The sequence below is a fragment of the Papio anubis genome, chromosome 7 (assembly GCF_008728515.1).
Source record: "Papio anubis isolate 15944 chromosome 7, Panubis1.0, whole genome shotgun sequence".
Taxonomy (NCBI): Eukaryota; Metazoa; Chordata; class Mammalia; order Primates; family Cercopithecidae; genus Papio; species Papio anubis.
The window spans coordinates 98,549,412-98,574,368 of record NC_044982.1 but is presented as its reverse complement, the minus strand read 5'-3'; the positions used below and the strand labels follow the sequence as shown (position 1 = coordinate 98,574,368).

At 40.5% G+C, this 24,957-nt stretch overlaps 1 protein-coding gene across 6 annotated transcripts in view; it reads left to right on the top strand.

The window, feature by feature from the left end:
- CRTC3 (CREB regulated transcription coactivator 3) overlaps positions 1-24,957 on the top strand; it is a 116,725-nt gene that overhangs the window by 8,108 nt on the left and 83,660 nt on the right. For all 6 annotated transcript variants that reach the window (XM_017960933.3, XM_009210945.3, XM_003901394.4 and 3 more), the window contains exon 2: positions 1,698-1,796. In XM_017960933.3, the coding sequence (XP_017816422.2) occupies positions 1,698-1,796 (99 nt within the window). The remainder of the gene's footprint in view (positions 1-1,697; positions 1,797-24,957) is intronic.

The following is a 24,957-nucleotide window of genomic DNA, read 5'->3' as shown; positions in this document are numbered from 1 at the left end:
ATTTGGGTTTTGATTAATGGGTTATAACTGTCTCCCTGTTTAGTACATTTGAGAAATCAAATACAGCAGGTATAAGGGAAGTTAAAGCCACTAAAGGATTTCGTATGCCTTTAAAATTTCCAAATGGGTATAAGTGTTTATCTTTTAAGGATACGTACTGAAATATGGAGTGATACGATGTCTGAGATTTCTTTCAGTGAGGCACTGTGGGTAGTGGAGAGGGTAAAGATAAAAGATGATTGGATATAAGTTGGTAATTTTTAAGCTAGAAGATGGATAGATGGGGTTTCATTATACCTGTCTTTATTTCACATATGCCATTTGAAATCTTTCATAATAAATGTAAAAAGGAAACAATCGCAGAGCTTTATAGGTTCAACAATACTTTTGGTCAACCAAACTTCACCTTTTTTTTTTTTTTTGAGTTCGTAATTAGTATCATCAAGGGAAAGATGGGACAAAGGAAAAGAGCATGGTGGAAAAGAGCATGGTGGAAATGGGCATATGGGCTTTGAGACTGACAGCCATGGCTCAGCCTCCTGCTAGCCACGTGGCAAGTCACTGAACTAAGTCTGGGTCTCTAGGTCTGTAACGGCAGGAGAGTACAGTCTCATTTGCATGGTTGTGGGGAGGATTAGGGATGAAGTGGGCCAAGTGTCCGAGAACAGCACCTGGCCCATCCTAGGGGCTTAGATCTGGTAGTGTTTTATTATTGTTAGAGACAGAGAGTAATGAAGGGTAAAAATCTGCCCCAGGGCTCTCTTCTATAACTCTTTTCTTCTGTATATGAATTATAGTGCCAACGGTTATGTAACCATGGAGTTAATTTATTATTTTAGAAACAGAACTCTTAAAGACCAGATCAGACCACTTTGAGATTTACAAGAACTGTAACCAGTTTATTGCTTTTTGAAAAATGAAGTAAGGAAGAACTTCCAGAAGAAAGGCATATTAAAATGGTGGGATGCCATTTTATACCTATTGAACTGACCTCCTTCCTTACCCCAATTAATGATAATATCCAACGTCAATGAGTTTTTTTTTTTTTTTTTGGTGAAACTTTTCTCATATGTATATTAGTAAACTGTTTGGGAAAGCATTTTGGCAGTATATGTTGAGAGCCACCAAAAGGCCCATATCCAGAGATTTAGTAATCACCCTTTGAAAGGTGTTCTAAGGAAATAATTAAGAAGAACTGTTATATACCCATTAAAAATTATTCTGTAATAGCATAGAAAAGGCTTATGATGAGCATGCTAGGTTGTATCTATCTTATGATCACAGCTATGCAGTTCTTACCAGAAATGTAAATGGAGGCTGGAAAAGAGCATGAAGAAGGGAAAACAGTTAATGTGTTAGGGTTGTGGTTAGTAGCTTAGTTTTTCTTTCAGAAATTCTTTTATTGTTGTTAAAGATTATGCCAGTGTGTCCAAGCATACACACTCAAAGACCTTGCAAGAGGACGTTACTATCATGGTATGTGGGACCTTTGGGACATGGGTAAGGTGTTTCTGAAAATAGAGTAATCAAAACCCAGAAAGCACCGGAAACCTTGAGGGTGTGATCACTTAAGTAGAGAAGAAATTGAAACCAAGACTTTCATTCTTGAACCGTTCCCCTACAAAATACTATACTTTGATGCTTCTTTAGATCTTTGCTGTTACCTCTCAATGTTCTTCAAATCACTTTGTTTCCAGGTTCAATTTCAGAAGCTTCAGCAACTGCGCCTTACACAGTACCATGGAGGATCCTTACCAAATGTGAGCCAGCTGCGGAGCAGTGCGTCAGAGTTTCAGGTACTTCCAGATATGTATTTTCTTGAAGCTGAATGGAGTGTAAAAAATAGACAAAGATGAGATCTTGAAGGATAAGCTGGGCCTAGGTACAGTTCAGTCTTCATTTCGAAAGTCCGTTAATACTCTCATAGTTTCTTTTTTTTTTTTTTTTTTTTTTTGAGACGGAGTCTCGCTCTGTCACCCAGGCTGGAGTGCAGTGGCCGGATCTCAGCTCACTGCAAGCTCCACCTCCCGAGTTCACGCCATTCTCCTGCCTCAGCCTCCCGAGTAGCTGGGACTACAGGCGCCCGCCACCTCGCCCGGCTAGTTTTTTTGTATTTTTTTTTTTGGAGAGACGGGGTTTCACCGTGTTAGCCAGAATGGTCTCGATCTCCTGACCTTGTGATCCACCCATCTCGGCCTCCCAAAGTGCTGGGATTACAGGCTTGAGCCACCGCGCCCGGCCACTCTCTCATAGTTTCTACAGCATACGATAGTGTTATTTCACAAATGGCTGAAGGCGGCACTGGCCAGTAGAATTATAACACAAGCATATGTAATTTAAAATGTTCTAGTAGCTACATTAAAGAAGAAATGTGGGATTAATTTTAATATCTATATTTTTCAAAATGCAGCTTTCTCATATATCATTTTAATATTACTTAAATAAATGTTTGGCTGGGCATGGTGGCTCACACCTGTAATCCTAGCACTTTGGAGACCAAGGCCAGTGGATCACCTGAGGTCAGGAGTTCAAGACCTGCCTGGTCACCATGGTGAAACCCCATCTCTACTAAAAATACAAAAATTAGCTAGGTGTGGTGGCGCACAGCTGCAGTCCCAGCTACTTGGGAAGCTGAGGCATGAGAATCGCTTGAACCCAGGAGGTGGAGGGTGCAGTGAGCAGAGATCACACCACTGTACTCCAGCCTGGGCGACAGAGCAAGACTCTGTCTCAAAGAAAAAAAATAAAAATAAAAATAAAAAATTTAATCCAGTATATCCAAAATATGATCATTTTAACATGCAATCAGCATAAAAAAATTGAGAAATCTCACATACCTTTGTGTGTACTAAGTCAAAATCTGTTGCGTATTTTATACTTAAAGCATACTGTAATTTGTACCAGCTGCATTTCGCTAGTTTCATGTGGCTAGTGGCCACCACATGGGTCAGTGCAGGTGTAAGGCACAGATAAGTAGTCTGTATTGAGTTTAGATTACTGCAGTGTCCTAATGTGCTTTCATCATTCATATAAGTGGAAAGCCTTGTTCAAAACAATGTGGAATTGGTGTTTCAGACAATAGTATATGGCACTGTTGTTAAGACGTGAATTAGACCTGCTTAGATATCCTAGTCTCTGAAACATTAGGAGCCTGTCATTCTAATTATGCAATTTAAGATTTGGTGTTAAAGTTGAGATATAAACTTTAAGATGAAGCATTACTTGATTATTTGGATGCCTGACCATTTTAAAAGCACTGTCTTATTTCTTTGTGATAGAAACTGGGTTCACTTTTTTGATGATGTCAAATGAAGCCAAATGTATTATTTAAGTTGGGGACTTCAATTTGAAAGTGCTAATAGGAACTCCAAATATAGTTGTGATTAGAAAAAGTATAACATGAACATATTTGTACCCTGCTACACTGGAATCTTGTCTTCAGTATGATGACAATGGACTCTTTACCATATTACTGCCTGTATTAGAGGTCTATCTTCATATATCAAACTACCTTATATATTAACCCACTATGTTATTTAGTATCCAAATAACATAGGTCTCTGCCTTATGCTGGATTTCATACTTCAGGAAATACAGCATTGTGCGAGTTTGCTGTGTCTGAGATCCCAATTTTGTGCTACTTTATTGTCAACTTTAGAGGAATATAGAATTTACTATAATGTTCCCCTTCCGTTGCATTGGGGAATGGGATAAAATGATAATCCTTGGCCTTTCCAGGATTCTTTTCTTTTTTTTTGTGAGATGGAGTCTTACTCTGTTGCCCAGGCAGGAGTGCAGTAGCGTGATCTCAGCTCACTGTAACCTCCATTACCTGGGTTCAAGCAATTCTTCTGCCTCAGCCTTCTGAGTAGCTAGGATTACAGGTGTGCACCACCATGCCCAACTAATTTTTATATTTTTAGTAGAGATGAGGTTTCACCATGTTGGTCAGTTTGGTCTTGAACTCCTGACCTTAAGTAATCCGCCCACCTTGGCCTTCCAAAGTGCTGGGATTACAGGCATGAGCCACTGCGCCCAGCCCCCAGGATTCTTTTCATACTGTTTTTGTTTTGTTTGTTTTTTTTTTCTTTGCAACAATCACAAACTTACAGAATACTTGGAAGTATAGTCCACTTAACTTTTTTTCTTTTTTTTTTTTTGAGTCTCGTTCTTTCACCTAGGCTGGAGTGCCATAGCGCGATGTCAGCTCACTGCAACCTCTAGCTCCTGAGTTCAAGCGATTCTCCTGCCTCAGCCTCCCAAGTAGCTGGGATCATAGGCGCACATCACCATGCCTGGCTAATTTTTGTATTTTTAGTAGAGACAATGTCTCACCATGTTGGCCAGGCTGGTCTCGAACTCCTGACCTCAGGTGATCCGCCCACCTCGTCCTCCCAAAGTGCTGGGATTACAGGCATGAGCTACTGTGCCCTGCTGACATAACTTTTTTTTCACTTGGGAATAAGTTGCTGACCTGATGCCCCATCACCCCCTAATATTTCACTGTGTTTTTCCTACAAGGAAAGACATTGTTCTATATAACCAAAATACAGCCATCAAGATAAGAAAATTAACAGTGATCCGTTATTACAATCTAATCTTTAGACCTCATTTACTAAATGTCCCACTGCTATCCTCTATAGCAAAGGGATTCAGTTCAGAATCACATGCCCGTTATTGTCTGCAGTCTTCTTCAGTCTGGAACAGCTTTTCAGCCCTTTATTTTTGACATTAATTCAAGTACTCATAACTTTTGTGATCCCGTCACATTTGAAGATTACGGGCCAGTTTTTTTGTAGATATAACCCCTCAGTTGGGGTCTGCCTAACGTATCTTTGTGATTTGATTCAGACTATGCATCTTTGGCAGGAATAACACAGAAGTGATGCTGTTATGGTATCACATTAGGCACCTGATTTTGATGTGTCCTATTAATGATGATGTTCTCTTTTATTAATTAAGGTGGTGTCCACCAGGCATGGTGACTCACGCCTGTAATCCCAGCATTTTGGGAGGCTGAGGCAGGCAGATCGCTTGAGCCTAGGAGTTTGAGACCAGCCTGGGCAACATGGCGAGACCCTGTCCCTACCAAAAAAAAAAAAAAAAAAAAAAGGCTAGATGTGGTAGTGCACGCCTCTGGTCCCAGCTGCTTGGTAAGCTGAAGTGGGAGGATTGATTGCTTGAGGCTGCAGAGCAGAGATTTCAGTGAGCTCAGATGGTGCCACAGCACTCCAGCTTGGGTGACAGAGTCAGACCCTGTCTCAAAAAAAAAAAAAGGTGGCGTGTCTGTCAGGCTTCCCCATTCTAAAGTTACTCTTTTCCCCTTTGTAAAGAATAAATATTTTGTGAGGAGATAGTTTATCCTGATCTTCATTAAACTTTGAATCTATACATTAATTTTTTATCTCTCGGTATATGGTTTTATGATTTTCTGTGTTATTCAATCTCTTATAATCTATTATTTTTATTTATTCATTTTTTGAAGCAATGAAAGCACAGATTTATTGAACGAAAGTACACTATACAGAGTTGGAGTGGGCTTGAGGAAGCTAATCTGTTATTTTTATTTTGATCTTCACATTCTCCCCAATTAGGCTGGTGGGAGCCCTCTTCCAAACTGAGAAAAATTCTTGAAAAACTGAGGAGAGTCCCAGAGCACAGATTTTTTTTTAAGTAAATTTTTTGAGGTATAATTTACATACAATATAATTTATACCTTTTTTAGGTATACATTTCTATGCCATATTACCACCACAATGAAGATGTAGAATAGTTCCATTACCCCAAAAATTTCCCTTGTGTCTCTTTGTAAGTATTCTCCATCCCCCACCTTCAGCCTCTGGAAACTACCATCTGTAGTTTTGACTCTTCCAGTGTCCTATTAGTGGAATCAAATGTCCATAGTCTTGAGTTTTTCTCTCACTTAGCATATTGCATTTGAGATTCATCTGAGTTGTTGTGTGTATTAGTTTCCTAGGGCTGCTGTAACAAAGTACTTGGTGCCTTAAAGCAACAGAAATTTATTTTCTTGTGTTCTGAGTCCAGAAGTTGGAAATCATGGTGTCAGCGGCACCATGAACGCTCTGGGGAAGAATCCCTCCTTGTCTCTTCCTAGCTTCTGTAAACTGCGGCAGTTCTTAGCTTGTAGCTGCATCACTTGCTCATACTCTCTGCCTCTGTCATCACACGACTTTCTTCATTGTTTGTCTGTGTCTCTGTGTCTAAATCTTCCTCTTTTCTCTTATAAAGAACTAGTCATTGGATTTAGGGCCTACCCTAATCCAATATGATCTCACCTTTGCTTGATTACATCTGCAAAGATTCTGTTTGCAAATAAAATCAAATTCACAGGTTCTGGGGGATAGGACTTGAACATATCTTTTTTGGTGGCCATGATTTAACCCACTACATTGCATTGATCAGTAGTTCATTTCTTTTTATTGCTGAGTAGAATTCCCTTCTATGGATGTAGATAATTTATCCATTCATCAGTTAGTTGATGGACATTTGGGTTGTTTCCACTTTTGGCAATTATGAATAAATATTCTATAAACATTCACATACAGTTTTTGTGTAAGTACCTAGTAGTGGAATTGCTAGATCATATAGTAAGTGTATATTAACTTTAGCTTTATAAGAAATCGCCAAGCTGTTCTCCAAAGTGGCTCTACTGTTTCACAGTCTTACCAGCAGGGCATGAGAGTTCCAGTGACCCTGTGTCTGCTCTAGCACTTGGTATTTAGAGTTTCAAAAAAATGGTGGTTAAAAAACATAATATAAAATTTACCGTCTTAACCATTTTTTAAAAGTAGTTTCTTGGTATCTTCTAAAACCATTTTTAAATGTATAGTTCAGTGGTATTATGTACATTCATATTGTGCAGCCAATCTCCAGAATTTTTTCATCTGACAAAACTGAAATCCTATGCCCATTCAACAGGAATTCTCCATGTTCCCTTCCCACCAGCCTCTGGCAACCACTCTTCTCTCTGTCTGTATGAGTTTGACTATTCTAAGTGTCTCATATGAGGGAGATCATATACTATTTGTCTTTTTTGTGACTGGCTTGTGCTTAGTATAATGTCTTCATGGTTCACCCATGTTATAGTCTGTGACATGATTTCCTTCCTTTTAAAGGCTGAGTAACATTTCATTGTACGTGGATGCCACATTTTGTTCCATTCATCCACTAATGGACACTTGGGTTGCCTCCACTTCTTAGCTATTGTGAATAATGCTGCTATGAACATGGGTGTGCAAATATCTCTTCAAGGCTCTGCTTTTAGTTCTTTTGAGTATATACGCAGAAGTAGGATTGCTGGATCATATGATAATTCTGGTTTTATTTTATTTTTTTTTTTTGAGACTGAATCTCGCTCTGTTGTCCAGGCTGGAGTGCAGTGGTGTGATCTCAGCTCACTGCAACCTCTGCCTCCTGGGTTCAAGCAATTCTACTGCCTGAGCCTCCTCAGTAGCTAGGATTACAGGCGTGCCCCACTACGCCTGGCTAATTTTTTTTTTTTTTTTTTTTACAGAAGGGTTTCATTTTCTCCACATCCTCACCAATACTTACTTTCTGTTTTTGTTTGTGTGTTTTTTTGATAGTAGCCATCCTAGTGTGTGTGAAGTGGTAGTATTTCAAAGTGAAAAATTTTAGGCTGCTCTGCCTGTGGAGTAGAGTAGCCATTCTTTTATTTCTTTACTTTCCTAATAAACGTGCTCTCACTTTACTCTAAAATTTTTTTTTAAAAAAATTTAGTAATTCTAGCACCTGTGTAGTGGTATCTCATTGTGGTGTTTTTGTTTGTTTTTGAGACAGAGTCTCACTCTGTCACCCAGGCTAGAGTGCAGGGGCACAATCTCGGCTCACTGCAACCTCCGCCCCGGTTCAAGTGATTCTCCTGCCTCAGCCTCCCAAATAGCTGGGATCACAGGCATGCACCACCACACCCGGCTAATTTTTTGTATTTTTAGTAAAGACGGAGTTTCACCATGTTGGCCAGGCTGGTCTCGAACTTCTGATCTCAGGTAATCTACCTGCCTCGGCCTCCCAAAGTGCTGGGATTGTAGGCATGAGCCACCCAGCCAGGTCTCACTGTAGTTTTAATTGCATTTTCCTAATGATTACTAATGATGTTGAAAATTTTGTGTATGCTTATTTGCGATCCTTATATCTTCTTTGATGAAGCGTTCAAATCTTGTGCCTAGTTTTCATTTTTATTTTTTATTTTTTTTGAGATGGAGTCTCGCTCTGTTGTCCAGGCTGGAGTGCAGTGGCATGATCTTGGCTCACTGCAAGCTCCGCCTCCTGGGTTCATGCCATTCTCCTGCCTCAGCCTCCTGAGTAGCTGGGACTACAGGCACCCGCCACCATGCCCGGCTAATATTTTTTGTATTTTTAGTAGAGACGGGGTTTCACTGTGTTAGCCAGGATGGTCTCGATCTCCTGACCTTGTGATCTGCCCGCCTCGGCCTCCCAAAGTGCTGGAATTACAGGCATGAGCTACCACGCCCGGCCTTGTCTAGTTTTTAAATTGAGTTGTTAATTTTCTTAATGAGTTGTGAGAGTTGTTTATATATTCTGGATACCAGTTCTTTATCAGGTATGTATTTTGCAAATATTTTCCCCCAGTCTGTGACTTGTTTTTTCATTTTCTCAATAGTCTTGAAGACTAGAAGTTTTAAATTTTGAAGTCTAGTTTATCAATTGTGTTATTTCATGATTTGTGCTTTTGTTTTATCTATTAGTAAGAGTTCTTTGCCTAACTCAAGTTCCCAAAGGTTTTTTCCCTGTGTATTTCTCTATTAGTTTTATAGCTCTGTGTTTTACACTTAAGTATAATTATGAGTTAATTTTTTTGTGTGGTATAGGGTGTGGGTTTGAGGCTCACTCATTTTGCTTGGGGATATTAAATTGTTCTAGCACCATTTGATGAAGACTTTCTTTTCTCTATTGAAATGCCTTGGTGCCTTTGTTGAAAATCAATTGACCATATACATGTGGGTCTATTTCTGGACTCTTATCTTCTGTGTCATTGGTTTCATTGTCTATCATTTTGCTAATACTACACTGTCTTGATTATTGTACCTTTATAGCAAGGCTTGGAATTAGGTAATGAGAGTACTCTTTGTTCTTTTTTGAAGCTGTTTTGCTTATTTTAGTTCCTTTGCTTATCCATAATGTTTTAGAATCAGCTTGTTAATATCTACAAAAACACCTGCTAGGATTTTTTTTTTTTTCTTTTTTTTTTTTTTTTTTGAGACGGGGTCTCGCTCTGTTGCCCAGGCTGGAGTGCAGTGGCGCGATCTCCACTCACTGCAAGCTCTGCCCTCCGGGTTCATGCCATTCTCCTGCCTCAGCCTCTCAAGTAGCTGGGACTACAGGCGCCTGCCACCACGTCTGGCTAATTTTTTTGTATTTTTGGTAGAGATGGGGTTTCACAGTGTTAGCCAGGATGGTCTTGATCTCCTGACCCTGTAATCCGCCCGCCTCGGCTTCCCAAAGTGCTGGGATTACAGGCGTGAGCCACTGTGCCTGGCCAACACCTGCTAGGATTTTAAACAGGATTGCATTGAGTCTATAGGTAGGTTGGGGATAACTGACCTCTTTATAATACAGAGTCTTCCATGAATGTGGTACAGAAACACAGATTTTTATTGAAGTTCAGTTGCTTATAATCACTTTTTTATATACAATCCTCCTTTTATTTTTATTATATTTATGTATTTTTGATTGACAAAATTGTATATATGTATGGTATACAATATGATGTTTTGATAAAGGTATACATTGTGGAATGGCTAATCAGACAAACATATGCATCCTCTCACATCATTATCATTTCTTTTGTGGTGAGAATCTGCTCTTTTAGCAATTTGAAAATATATGACACGTTGTTAACTTTAGCAATCATGATGTACTATAGATATGTTGAACTTGTTCTTCCTGTCTACTCCTTTTATGTTTGTAAATCACCTTGGAGTTTACAAACTGCTTTCATATCTGTTATTTTACTTCATCCTGTTACTCCAACATTGGTTGGTAAGTGTAGTACTATTTTAATATGGTAAAGACCAATTTTCTATCCTAATGGAGGATCTCAAAGTGCATTCTTTTTTTCTAACCCAATGAGCCCTTATGCTAAGAACATAGACTTATCAGATGAGTAAACAAAAGCCAGCTTTTCAGCCTGCCTTCTGATAATCTTTAGCAAGGGGCAGATAATCAGTCAAGGGATGGCCAGGGTTACAGCCCTCATGTCTCTAGGCAGGGCCTGGCACACATACACTGAGGGCAGAAAGGAGGAAGTGGGCATTATCTTCTCTGAGAGCGAGGGCTAGAGCTGTCTCTTCTGCTCAGTGAAGGGATAGCATGTTCCAGCCTGTGTAACAGCTAGGGCACATGTTGACTGAGTGGCTTGTCAGGCAGCTGTAGAGAGAGGGACAAAGGGCTTCTCTCTGTGTAGGGGTTTGTAGGTATAGTTGTAGCTTTTCACATCCCTTTTTTTTTTTATATTTGAGACAAGGTCTCAAAACAGTCGCCCAACTGGAGCGCAGTGGTGTGATCTTGGCTCACTGCAACCTCCACCTCCTGGGCTCAAGGGGTCCTCCTGTCTCAGCCCCCCAGGTAGCTGAGAGTACAGGCGCAAGCCACCACACCTGGCCAGTTTTTGTATTTTTGTAGAGATAGAGTTTCACTGTGTTGCCCAACCTAGTCTCGAACTCCTGAGCTCAAGCGATCCACCCACTGTGGCCTCCCAAAGTGCTAGGATTACAGGTGTGAGCCACCACTCCCAGCCTCATATCCTTTGTATAACCTACCCTAGTCCTTTCAAATCATATCACTAAAAACTAATTGCACTTTTTACATCTCTATTAACTACACTTTAACAAAATTGTATCATGTCGTTTATAACTGAGGGCTTTTAAATTCTAATTTAGGGAACAATCTGATGATCAAGGGAAGAAGCCCTTGTAGCAAGGCAGTTTGCAAAGGCCTGGAAGGCCAGGTCCAGCAAGGTGGGTTTCCTGGGGCCCACTACCAATATGAGTAGTATAATGAGGCCCAGAGTTTGCATAGCAAGTAAGAAAGAGAACCAGGACTTAAAAATCAAGTCTTTGACTTCCAGTTCCGTTTCCATGGTTTTCCTTTACTGCATTTCCTTTCAAATTTTCATAAGGTTCTTTAAAGAAAAAAAAAGATTGGCAAAAAGATACATCAGTTAAACAAAAGAAAACCTAGGTAGCAGTATTAATCTCAAAATATCTCTGCTAACCACAACTGACATTTATTGAGTATGTGCTATGTACCAGACACTGTGTTAAGCTCTCTGTGTAGATGGTAATTGTCATAGCATTATATGACTTTCATGTGATGAAACAACATAGCAACAAATTGCAAAAAGGAAAAACTCCAATAAATGAGGAGAAATCGACAATAGCACAATTGTAGATTTTTAACTCACTATGACTGAGCCAATATTCAAAATGAAGATAATAAAGAGTGATACCATAAACAAATCCGAATTACTGTATACCAAAATTTATTCTCTAGAGTTAATTCTCTAAAAAGGTAAGATATCTTTCTAGATATTTCTAGACTCATTTTAAAAGCAATACTTCTTTTTCTGATTATAAATGTAACACTTGCTTATTACAGAATGCTGGTTACATCTTTGTTCACCATTTGGCCTTTTCTTTCAAAGTTTTGCAGTGACTATAAATATTTTTTAACAAAATCAGCCTCATATGCATGTATAGTTTTGTATTTTCCTTCTTTCTGTTTGGGAACATTTTCCCATATGTGTTCAATGGTTTTCAGAAACATTATTTCTAGTGACTACATGCTCTTCTGTCACATGGATATGCCACAGTTTAACTGCTCCCTTGTTGTTTGGGTTGTTTTCACTCTTTGTTCATGGTGTGTGTGTGTGTGTGTGTATGTGTGTGTTTATAGTGTAAATTGATCACATATTAGGCCAAATAAATTCTCAGTAAATTAAAAAAGGAGAAATCGAATCTGAACATAATTAATAAAATTGTAATTAATAATTAAATTTAAATTTAAAAATCCAGGTATTTGAAAAAAATTTTAAAGCCTTTTTAATAACTATTAGATACACTATCAGGCAGGCCGGGTACCATGGCTCACACCTGTAATCCTAGCACTTTGGGAGGCTGAGGCAGGCAGATTGCTTGAGTCCAGGAGTTGGAGAAAGATAATGAAGGGCTAGAAGAATGCCTTCACTTTGAAAGTCCGAGGACTGCCTTGGATCCCTCCTGAGGAAAATATGTAAATGTGTATACATGCTCTTATTCAGTTATTTTATTTATTTATTTATTTATTTATTTATTTATTTATTTATTTATTTTTGAGATAGGTCTTGCTCTGTCACCCAGGCTGGAGTGCAGAAGCGTGATCTCAGCTCACTGCAACTTCCGCCTCCCAGATTCAAGCGATTCTGCTGCCTCAGCCTCCTGAGTAGCTGAGACTACAGGCACCTGCCACCATGCCTGGCTCATTTTTTGTATTTTTAATAGAGACAGGGTTTCACCATGTTGGTCATGCCAGTCTTGAACTCCTGACCTCAGGTGATTTGCCCGCTGTGGCCTCCCAAAGTGCTGGGATTACAGGTGTGAGCCACAACACAAGGCCTTGTTCACTTCTTTTAAAAAAGTTTTTTTAGGGAAAATTTCAAACAGTTTACACTCATTTTTGCTTAAATTTTGATCCTGTGTCAAGAACTCTTGGCCTAGGGTGACTTACATTTGTAAGTTTGTATTAAATATTTAAAAATCGGCTGGGTGCAGTGGCTCACACCTGTAATCCCAGCACTTTGGGAGGCCGAGGTGGGCAGATCACCTGAGGTCGGGAGTTCGAGACCAGCCTGACCAACATGGAGAAACCCTGTCTCTACTAAAAATACAAAATTAGCCGGGCATGGTGGTGCATGCCTGTAATCCCGCCTATTTGGGAGGCTGAGGCAGGAGAATCGCTTGAACCCAGGAGGTGGAGGTTTGCAGTGTGCCAAGATCGCGCCATCGCACTCCAGCCTGGGCAACAAGAATGAAACTCCGTCTCAAAAAAAAAAAAAAAAATTACATTTCCTTTATTTTCCTTTACCTGTTTTTTTTTTTTTAATTTGTTTTGTTTTGTTTTTGAGTCTATAAAATGTATCTAATGGAAAATTGTGGAAAATGTTTTAGTAACTTAGCACAAGGTTAAACAGGCAAATGGCACTGTCATGGAGTTATTTGAAATATCTTTGCTGTTGCTATTGTCCCCTTTAATCTTCAAGCAGCCTTTTAGCAGCCTTTGAAATCTCATTTGTCCTCATGCACATAATCCAGTTCTGTGTGCATATATGCATGTCAGATCTCAAGACCTGCTTTTCTTTTTTTATTATTTCAAGGTAATATAAAGTAGCATATTGGTACCACCATGCATAATCCAGAACCCCTTTGCTTTCCATGGAAGCCAACCTCTCAGGGCTCCTGCTCCCCTTACTGAGGGTGCAAGCCTGGGAAAGGGGAGCAGAAACAAGTTTGGAGGGAAGGATGAGCTTTGCCTGTCCTATTGCCCAGGGAGCACTCCTAATAATGCCAACGAGCTCAATTCCAAGCAGGTGAGAAGCTTAACGGAATGAAACAAGAGAGACTGATTCTTATTAAATATTTTCAGATTGTGTAGGGCAGAACGATGAGATAAACAAAGCATCCATCTGCCCTCTACTTCCTTTTTCTGAAAGGAAGAGGTGAGGTTTCTTCGTGCCATCTGGACAGTGTTGGATTTACGTGATTAGACTCCCCCCGACTGAGTTTCGTTAGGTAAATCACAGAATTCTCTGAATCTCATCTGTAAGCGATGATAATGACAGTTACTTGATAGAGTTGTTCATAAGGATCTAATGAATGCAGAATAAATGCATATCTCTGGAAACTGAAGCGCTAAGCAAAAGTCAGTAGTATAGTAATACAAATAGTGCTTAGGAACAATTGTGAAGTAGGAAGCTTGTCTTTATCACTTCCTACCTCTTTTTTCTGTGCTCTTCTTACTGTCTCCCCCTCACCTCTGCTGTCCAATATGTTAGTCACTAGTCATTTGTTGCTATTTCCATTTAAATTAATTAAGATTAAATGCAGTTAAAAATTCAGTTTCTTGGTTGCATAAGCCACATTTCAAGTGCTCAGGAGCCACATGTGGCGGGTGGCCACCGAACTGGACAGCACTGCCCTCTATTTTGAGAAGTGGGAGAGTTCTTGGAGGAGGTAGGCATTTTCATGCTGCGTTCTAGGTCCCAGTTTCAGCACCAAATTAAGTCCTCACCTTCCCCTAAGAGTCCAGGGCTCCATGGTAATCTTCCCTTCCCTGCTTGTCTTTATCAACCAATCAGATTTCTATGCCTTGGCTGAAGTGTTTATTTGAGTGGTAAGCAAAGCACCCTGATTAAGTTCATATCAAAAACTTTGAACCTCCACTTAACTGCTCTGAGTTCATGCATTTCAAAAAAGGATACCCACAAAATCAGATCTCCGTTTGGTAGAATTTCTCACTGTAAAATGTGGCAGTTCCTTCGAAAGGCTGTGTGGTAGGCGCACCCTTACATTACATTACATTACACACACACACACACACACACACACACAAGTCTTCTAAACGAACAGACTGACCCTGTGAGGGTGTCGGGTGTCCTGTTCTCCTGCTCCCTCCCTACTCCCAAGAGTGGTGTTAACTACTTTTCTTTTTCACTCTTCATTAATTGATTAATAAATAATTGATTTGGCAAATGTTTCCCAAGCACCTGCTGTGGCAGCAGGTCTGTATTAGGCTCAGGACACATAGAAGCGAAGAAGTTGGCCCTTCCACAGAAGTCGGCAGCCCAGTTAGTCCTCGTTTAATACTGTCAATTCTGTGTCCAGCACTGTGGCCTGAGCAGCCTGCATCTGGCCACTGCCCCTCAGTGAAGAAGGCTGCTCTGCTTTAAGCCACAAATGACCTTGGAATCTCAGAGACTGTTCCAAAATGGTTCTGTCTTGAGTCACAGATCAGAGAGTCTCCACAGAGATCTCAAAGTAGCTTCTTGTGTCATCTAATGGTCTTCAGAAATTCTGTCTCTGTTTCTGTGGTCAGCTCCCAGTTGCTCATTGTTCCTGATCACCTCTCATCTAGTTCTTTTGTCTCCTGGAGTATGGGCAGTGACTTGTGGAAACTCTGCTTCCTTTCCTACTCCCCAGGATGAGCTGTGGTGTGATAAAGATGAGCTTGGGCAGCAGGCAAACCTGAGTTTGAGTCCTGGTTCTGCCACCCTTTTGATCTATGATTTGGGCATTTCCTCAACCATCTCAGCCTAGTTTTTGTATGTGAATGAGGATTATAATAATTATCCATAGGATAAACTGAGCTAAGAGGAGGCATGAGGCTTTGACCAAGGGGTTTTGGAGCTGGAGTGTGTTAAGGGAACTGGGGTGTAAAGAAAACTGATTCCTTTCCAAGCATCTAACTAAATTCTGATCATGTATAGTCATTCTTCATAGTTTGTGGCATAGTTATTTGCTCAGAACTTTAAAATGAGAGGGAATTTTGTTCCCAAGGTTATAATGTTATATTTTCTTCCCTTAGCCAGCCCTACTCTTGGTACAGCATGCTCTCTGCCAGCCGTGAGAGTCTGCTTTTATCCAAATACTATTAGATATAATGAGGCAGGGCAGTGACCTTGGGCTTCTGCATGAGATTAAGAAGACCACATTTATAAATTATTTTAGCATGAATTATTTCTGGGAAAGATTTTAACTGCTTATTAATATCATCTATTTTATGTTGTTTCTTATTTTCTTTTTCAGAGATTGACATTTTTCTGACCTTGTCTGAATTCTTTTTAGGAGTTTGTACCTCCTAAACTACATGCACTTTGCAACTCTGATTTTTGTACTGTGTCTATGTGTGATGTGCTCACTGGTTTGCCTTTGATTTTGACTTCCAGCAGCATGTCCTTCTATTCTGCCTAAGGAGAAGCACAGAGAGTTAGGGGGTTACTTAATAGTTTTGGAATGTGCATCTGTCCCGAAATAGGAGCTGTGACCAAGAATACGGTTGTTGTATTTTTAATCCATATTTGAATCATTTTTCCCTTCCTTTTTATCTAGCCATACATGTTGGATAGAAGTCTTATAGAATGAGAGAGAAAAGTATAGACAACTCATGAATCTCTAATCATCTGGGATAAAGCCTTTGTTTGAAATTATAGAAGGGGTGGGGAAACGTTGGTCCCACACACTGAATTAGGAACATCTGTACCCATGAGAACTTGAGCAAGAGAACTGGAATATTGCCATTTTCATTCTGCCTCCCACGTGCTCTCAATTGTTCATGCAGCGGAGGGGCAGAGATAGCATGGATACTTGAGATCTTTAAAATACCCTTCCAGGTAGTGTTTTAAAAGACCGAATCAGATTCTATTTATTGAAAATTTTCATGCCAGAGAAGTTGGAAGAGATGGGAATGGTTCCTGAGAAGTCTATCCGTGGGATGAAGCCAGTGATCTACTTGAAAAGAAATACCACAAGTACTAAAGTGACAGCATATACTTTGCCTTAAAATATGGCAAAAGCTTTTGGGCAGTACAGAGGCTGCATAGTGTGATGAACAAAAGGGTCACACTCTGAATCCAAATGTGGCCTCTACCACTTTCTCGCTGTGTGACCTTGGGCAAATCCCTTAGCATCTCTTTGCCTCATTTTTCTCACCTGTAAAATGGGCATAGTTATAATGCCAATGTCAGAGTTTTGTTGAGAAGAATAAATGAGTTGTTACATATAATGCCCTTAGAACAGCGGTTGGCACAAGGCATTAGAGGTGTTTCCTCTTTTTTTTTTTTTTTTTTTAAGACAGACTCTCGCTTTGTCACTCAGGCTGGAGTGCAGTGACGTGATCTTGGCTCACTGCAACCTCCGTCTCCCGGGCTCAAGCAATTCTCTTGCCTCAGCCTCCTGAGTAGCTGGGATTATAGGCATGTGCCACCATGCCCAGCTAATTTTTGTATTTTTAGTAGAGACGGGGTTTCACGATGTTGGCCAGGCCGATCTCAAACTCCTGACCTCAGGTAATCTGCCCACCTCAGCCTCCCAAAGTGCTGGGATTACAGGCGTGAGCCACCACGCCCAGCCAAGGTGTTTCCTCTTATTTTAATTGTTCCTACTGCTCCTGCTTCCACTGCTGTAATTCCCTCTGCCATCACTGACACCTCTACTGCCACAACTACAGCACAGGCTTGGGCATTAGCCTGGGTTTGAGTTCTAGCACTGCTACTTACCTATATAAGTCCAAGTCCCATTTCTATATTTGTAAACTGGGAGTGTTAATAGTACCTACTTCACAGGACCTGGTGAGGATGAAATCGGATAATATGTGTGAAGCGCCTGGTACAATAAATGCTTTGTTGTTACTGCAGCGGCTCTCAACCAGGGATCCTCCCACACCAGAGTGTTGTACTCCACTATGAGTCAGGTTACAAGTTATGTTTCTTACTAATAAAGTACCAATGGTTGGGAATTATTTTTAAAAATAATTAGGGTTAAATCAAGGGTATCCCCACCCTGACAGTATTGCTGTTCACTTCTATTGTGAGAAGTGGGAGAGTGCCTGGAGGAGACAGCCCTGCCCTTGTAGGATTGGCCGTACTCTGGCTGTATCTACAGCTGTTGGTTTGTTTGTTTTTTTTTTGAGACAGGGTCGTGCTCTGTCACCCAGGCTGGAGTGCAGTGGCCAGATCTCGGCTCACTGCAAGCTCCGCCTCCCGGGTTCACGCCATTCTCCTGCCTCAGCCTCCCGAGTAGCTGGGACTACAGGCGCCCGCCACCACGTCCGGCTAGTTTTTTGTATTTTTTTTTTTTAGTAGAGACGGGGTTTCACCGTGTTAGCCAGGATGGTCTCGATCTCCTGACCTTGTGATCCGCCCGTCTCGGCCTCCCAAAGTGTTGGGATTACAGGCTTGAGCCACCGCGCCCGGCCTACAGCTGTTGGGATATGGGGGTGGGGGATGCACATGTGAAAGGTGAGTGCTTTGTGTGGGGGCAGAAAACAAACTTGAGCGTTGCTGGCCTTGGGGTGCTGTTATTTCTGCTGCAGAAGGTACCACTTGTGCTCTTCAATGTGACAGCCCCCGTTTTTAGTTGATTGCCCAGACCAAAGTGTCATTATCCCCCAAAGCCCAACTGTTCTTATCTTGCCTAAACATATATAGATGCCAGGAAACACTTGTTCTGACTATTGAAATCACTTTTTATTATATTAAGCAGCTACTGTAACTTGCCTGAATTTATTCATTAGTAAGTATTTATCGAGTGCCTTTATGAGTAAGATATTATTGGGTTTGTGAAGAAAATTCAGACAGTATCAGTTTAAGAAGCTTATAATCGATTATGATAGACGAGGTGGATATGCAATAATTATAGCACAAAGATGTTAACTCTAGTGTTCTTTTTCTTTTTCTTTTATTTTTTATTTTCGAAACAGAGTCTCACTCTGTCACCCAGGCTATAGTGCAGTGGCATGATCGTGGCTAACTGCAACCTCCACCTCCCAGGTTCAAGTGATTCTCCTGCCTCAGCCTCCTGAGTAGCTAGGATTATAGGCACATACCACCACGCCCAGTCAATTTTTGTATTTTTAGTAGAGACAGGGTGTCACCGTGTTGATCAGCCTGGTCCCAAACTCCTGACCTCAAGTGATCAGCCCGTCTCGGCCTCCCAAAGTGCTGGGATTTCAGGTGTGAGCCACCATGCCTGGCCTCTTTTTCTTTTTTAGCTTCTATTTTTAAACCTTTACATTCAGGAAAATACATTGCATTTGTTTATAGCTTGGTCCTTAATTCTTTGTTTTTCATTATAAAAATAATATGTGCTCACTGTGTAAAATTTGGAAAATATGTAAACATTAAAAAGGAACAGAAAAAAATGAGCCGTATTTCATCAACTAGAGATTACCATTTTAATGTTAAGTTTATTTTTCATGTATCTTTATACAGGTGATATCACTCTTCATATTTATATTATTTTTTCTTTTTGAACCATTATGTAATAATTATTTCCCTATGTCATTAAAATACTTTATAAGTATAATTTTAATAGCTAAATAATATTTCACCATATATGACTTACAATTTACGAGCATTTCGCCAACGTTGGACATTTTAGTTGATTCTGATTTTTCTTTATGAATAATATGATAATAAACACTTTTATGTATGAGTCATCCATATTTCTGATCATAGATTTCTACAAGTAGAATTCTGAAATCAAAGGGTAGAAATATCGCCAAGGTTGTTAATACATGTGGTTTCATTACTTTTTGGCAATGATACATACCTTAGCAAAACTTCTGACACTGATGGATTTGGATATTTATTACCTTAAGGACAGGAAATCCTTAGCTTTTTCAGATCTGACATTCCAAGTGTGTGTTGACTATTCAAGAATGACTCCAAAGTTCATGACATAAAGTAGTTTGCATATTTACTGAAGCACAAAATTTAATCACACAGGCCTAGAGGCTGGTGAGTGACCAAGGCTGCCTAGCAAATGTTTCCTTGGGGCTTCATGGATATCTGTGTAATACCTCTCATATATTGACTTAAAAACCTAATTTGTTTGAAAATGGACAACTTTTGTGAAAATCAAAAGGGCCATTAATTTATGGTATACAATTATGCATAGAAAATCTACAGCCGTCAGAGAAATATGACTCAAGAAAATACTGAGAGTTGATATAGATACTTTCATATTAAAATAGAAGGTTTACAACCGTCTACTACTTTTCAGTGACTACTTTCTAATTGCTTAATAGTATGTGTTGACCTGTCATTTCTAGAAAATAAATCTAATTTCATTTTTAGTGCCAACCACTGGAATTATTCTCTTTATAATAAATCACCGCATGGTTTTATATATATACACATATATATATCTTTATAATAAAATATGAAAAATAAATATATCAATCAAATTATCAGACCGAGCTTCTACAGATTTTTGCCCTTACTTGCTTTAATTTTAAAAGTTCTCTTTGGCAGGAATGTCTTATAACTCTAGCTAGGGAAGAAAATGTGTAGAAAACAATTTAATCAGTTTCTGGGAGTCTGCGAACAAACTTAGCAAATTTAGCTTAGAACAATTACAAGTTTAGCTTAGCATCTTTCCTTAACCTTGTACTTCTAAGTAGGACTGCCTACCCAGCCAGCACCCCCTCACAGTCTAGGAGCAGCTTCTCTCTCCCCCACGTTTTGAGCTATTCCCCTTGAGGTTGCTTTCTCTCCCTTTGCTAACAGGGAGGTGGTGGTAGCTGCATTTGTCTCCCATCTGGTCCCCAGAATGTTTCTTGCTTTTGTTTTACAGTCTTGTGACAAACTAGCACGCCCCCTTCCTATCTCAGGGCCTGGTTCCCCCACCCCCCAACCAAAGTCTCAGACATGTACAAATGGTGCCCCATTTTTGAGGGGCTCATACATCTGCACATCTGGACCTTTCACATAGTGATTTGTTAAAGGCATAGAATCAGCCAGTAATATGCCAAGATTACCCTGGTAATATGGTGGAGTACAGATGGAGCTGGGTCTGTCTGGTTTCTGGCCCCTGTAACCTTTTTCCCTGGGTCTCCTGGGGCCTCTTGAACCTGACTAGTCAGCCTCTCACCCGTCTCTAGCACCCAGCCTGAACTGAGGCAGAAGGACTGAGTCTGCCTCACACTCTGTAATTTGGCCTCAAGTCACCATTGCTGGCCTTGTGCCTCAGCTCTGACAACTGGACTCTTGTCTGGCTCCTACATGCCAGAATCCCATGGTGACCTGCCTCGTTTCCCTGTGCCTTGTTTTTATCAGCCTGCCTCCCAGGGATTGAAATCCTGCCCTGAAACACAGTGACCAATGCACTTTCCTGATGTCAACCACCCCACTTGCCTTTCTGATTGGATTCCAGAGTACCTTAAATTTCTCGTTTTTCTGCAGTGCCTGTAGTCAGGAAACCTCTGTTCTGGACACTTTTCTCTGTAAAGAACTGCAACTTAGTTCTTCCAGTTACTTAGGCCAAAACCTTGGAGTCACCCATAACTCCTTGCATTGTCTCACACCCCACAGCTAAGCCTTCAGCAAATTCTTGGTTCTGTTTTAAAAATATATATAGAATCTGACTACCCTGGTCGAACCCACTATCATTTTGTCCCTGGATTCTTGCAAGACCTTCTGACTGGGCTTCTGGCAGAGGAGTCCTGTCTTCTTTCAGTATATTCCCAACACTGCCACCTGAGTGATCCTTTTAAAATATGAGCCAGATTATCTCACCCGCCACAGTCCTCCAGTGGCTTCCCTTTTCTCTCAGGGTAAAGGCAAAGTGCAAAGTACAGACAGTCCCCATAGGGCCCCCATCATCTCTGCTGTTAGCTGCTTACCACACATCTCTCCAAACCCTCCTCACTCACACTGGCCTTTTTCTCTGTTCCTTAAACCTTCCCTAGGATTTCTCTGCCAGGAATGCTTTTTTTTCCAGATATGTGAATGACTTACTTCCTCACTTCTCTCAGCTCCTCATTCAAATATCACCTTGCCTCTCTAAAATCTCAACTCCCTCCACTGTCTTTCCTGCTTAATTTTTCTCCTCAGCATTTATCACGATCCAATATACTATGTATATATACATATACACATTTATTTATTTATTTTTTTGAGACTGAGTCTTGCTCTGTCGCCCAGGCTGGAGTGCAGTGGCATGATCTTGGCTCATTGCAACCTCTACCTCCTGGGTTCAAGCAATTCTTCTGCCTCAGCCTCCCAAGTAGCTGGGACTACAGATGTGTGCTGCCATGTCTGGCTAGTTTTTGTATTTTTAGTAGAGACAGGATTTCACCATGTTGGCTAGGATGGTGTCGATCTCCTGGCCTCAAGTGATCCGCCCGCCTTGGCCTCCCAAAGTGCTGGGATTGCAGACATGAGCCACTGTGCCTGTCCTACTATTTTTTATTTATTTATCTCTTTTATATTCTGTCTCCTCCAAGCCCCCTGAAGGCAAGAGTGCTTTGGTTCACTGCTGTATTTCCAAAGTCTAGAGCAGTACCTGGCCAGGGTATGAGTTCCATAAATATTTCTTGAATGAATGAATCAGATAGTTGAGTATTAGCACTATTCTGAGAATTTTGTATGTATTATCTCATTGAATTCTCATAGTAACCTTATGTGATGGTACTTTTATGACTCCCATTTTACAGATGAGAAAACTGAGTTTTAAGAGGTTAAGTGACTTGCCCAAAAGGACCTGAGTCACCACACAAATATTCAACTAGAGCAGCAAGTTAGAATAAACACAGACTTTATTATTATCCAGATTTATGTTCAAGTGGCAGCTCTGTCAATTACTGGTTGAATTAAAACCTCTCTAAACTTTAATATTCTTAGTTATAAAATAATTATTCTACCTCCCAGGTTATTGGAAGAATTACACGAGATCATGGGTGCATTATTTTCGTATGTGTTTTCCTGATTGCTGGAAAAGTTTAAAGTTTTTCTTTTTTTGCTGCTGTTGTTTGTTTGTTTGTTGAGGCAAGGTCTCACTCTGTCACTCAGGCTGGCGTGCAATAGTGTGATCTTGGCTCACTGCAATCTCTGCTTCCCGGGCTCAAGTGATCCTCCCACCTCAGTCCCCCAAGTAGCTGGCACCACTGGCGCATGCCACCACACTTGGCTAATTTTTGTTACCTGGCTCATTTTTGTGTTTTTGGTAGAGATGGGGTTTTGCCTTGATGGCCAGGTTGGTCTTGCACTCCTGGGCCCAAGTGATCTGCCCGCCTTGGTCTCCCAAAGTGTTGGGATAACAGGTGTGAGCCACCACGCCTGGCCTTTTTCATGTATTTACTAGCCATTCTGGTTTCCTGTTCTGTGAATTTCCTGTTCATAACCTTTTCTCAGTTTTTTTAAATTATTAAATTGTAGGAGTTCTTTGAATGTTAGAGATACATGTTGTCTTATATGTTATAAATAGCTTTCCTCATATTATCATTTGTTGTTTGATGATGTTTTTGGAACCTTCTTTTATTCATCTAGTTAGCGGTCCAGGGTTGGTGGCTGATCAAATACTTGAGAATAGGGATTTATTCATTCAGCTAGTATTTGTTGAAGGCTGGAACTTTGTGGGATGTCCATTCAGTCAGGACAGCTCTAAATCCTGACTTCCAGTTTACGTCACTGGTGATGGCTCTCATCCTTGGTTCTACCAGATTCTTGAAAGAGAATGTGTTTTCTCAGAGCCAAGTAGACCCAAACATTTCCCAGACTTTGGCCACATAATCAGAAATTTCAAAAGAGTCCTGGAATTTGTGGGCTTAACTCCAAGTTATCAGGCATATGTTGTCTTCCCTGTGGGCAGAGTTTGCTTTTAGCTTACTCCACCCTCCTCAGCTACGCAGCATGATCGGGGCAGATGATGAATACTTCAGCTATCCCCTGTGGGGTCAACTCCAGAGGCAGCCTCAGAAACTAGACAGATAATTCATATGGTCAAAACCTGGCAGGCTCTTCTGAAATCGTGTGACTTCCTATCAGGCCACCAGCTCTGTGGATCCTCAAAGGTCTGGCTGTCAGAACAATAGGGAATGAGTGCAGTGCCCAGATGCTGTCTGCTGGAGCTGCAGGTCCTGTTTGAATCTGAACAATAAAAGTCCCGAAATGAATTACCAGGGCTCCTGATTGCACCCTGCAGGTTCAGGTTTAGTTTGTGGAGATGTCTCACACAAGAACTGTCTTGTAAGCCACTTGGGGGGGTTCAGAAAAATTGGTCAACAAAGTTTAATACCATATAAGCCCTTTTCTTGATAAAGCAATTTAATAAGTCTCTAGCATAAGTCTCTATGACCTGCCATCCAATATGTCAAAATAAACTAAATTTTCATGTTGATAGTCACAAGTGCAGTCCCTAGAGTGGGGATCTGCTGACCAGTTCCACTACTAACTAGCACTGGATCATAGACAAGATCCTTAGTCTCCCTGTGTCTCAGCTCACTCATCTGCAAGATGTGGGTACTAATAGTACCTAAGATAAAGCTGTTGGGAGGATTAAGTTAGGTAACGCATGTAAATCCTTAGAATAATGCCCAGCACAGTTGTCGTTCAATACATATTGCAAAGTTCCTGGTATAAACTCCCCGTTGAAGCCTTCTAATCTGACTTCAATAGATTGTTGATACCATTTCCCTCTTTCTTTGCAGGTATCCTACCTAGGCCTAGAGAACTAAGCTTTTGCTCTTTATTATATGAAGCTTCTTAAATACCATACAGGCTAGTTGCAATCTACTAATTCTTCATAGACTAGATAAAAATACTTTGCTGAAGTCTTAATCAGCCTGTCCTGAAGTCATCCAGGCTGTGTGTTAGTGCCCTGACTCAGTGCAGCTTTCAAGAGAGGCAGAAAGAATACCCACAGAGAAGGCACACATGGGCGGTGGCAGTGTAGGACCAGGAAAGAAGCTATGTCTCTGTATTCCATCGAATTTTGAATCTGTGTTAAATTCAATCATATTAGTATGAAGCAATTATCTTACCTCTCTCTTTAATCCAGCCTCTGACTGCCAGCTCATAAAAGAGAGGGAGAAGAGGCACTACATTTAAAGTAGTGATTATCTGTAACTAGAATTTTAAGTCCCTCCATGTTTTGGCTATAGAACCAGCCAAAGTTTTGTTCCAGTTCCCTACAAAATTTCACAATAGTCAGGAGTTAGAATTGGACCCTATGTTATGAAACAGCTAGTTTTTATACTTTAAACTTAAAATGAAGCTTTAATTGTTTATTATTACTGTGGATATTTTTTCCAAGAGACAGAATAACATCTGTGGAAGATTCTACACAGGTCTTGATGCCAGACATTGTAATTATTTCCCTGCTCAAAGGCAATAGTCTGTGCCTCAAGGAACTCCCTGGCTATAAG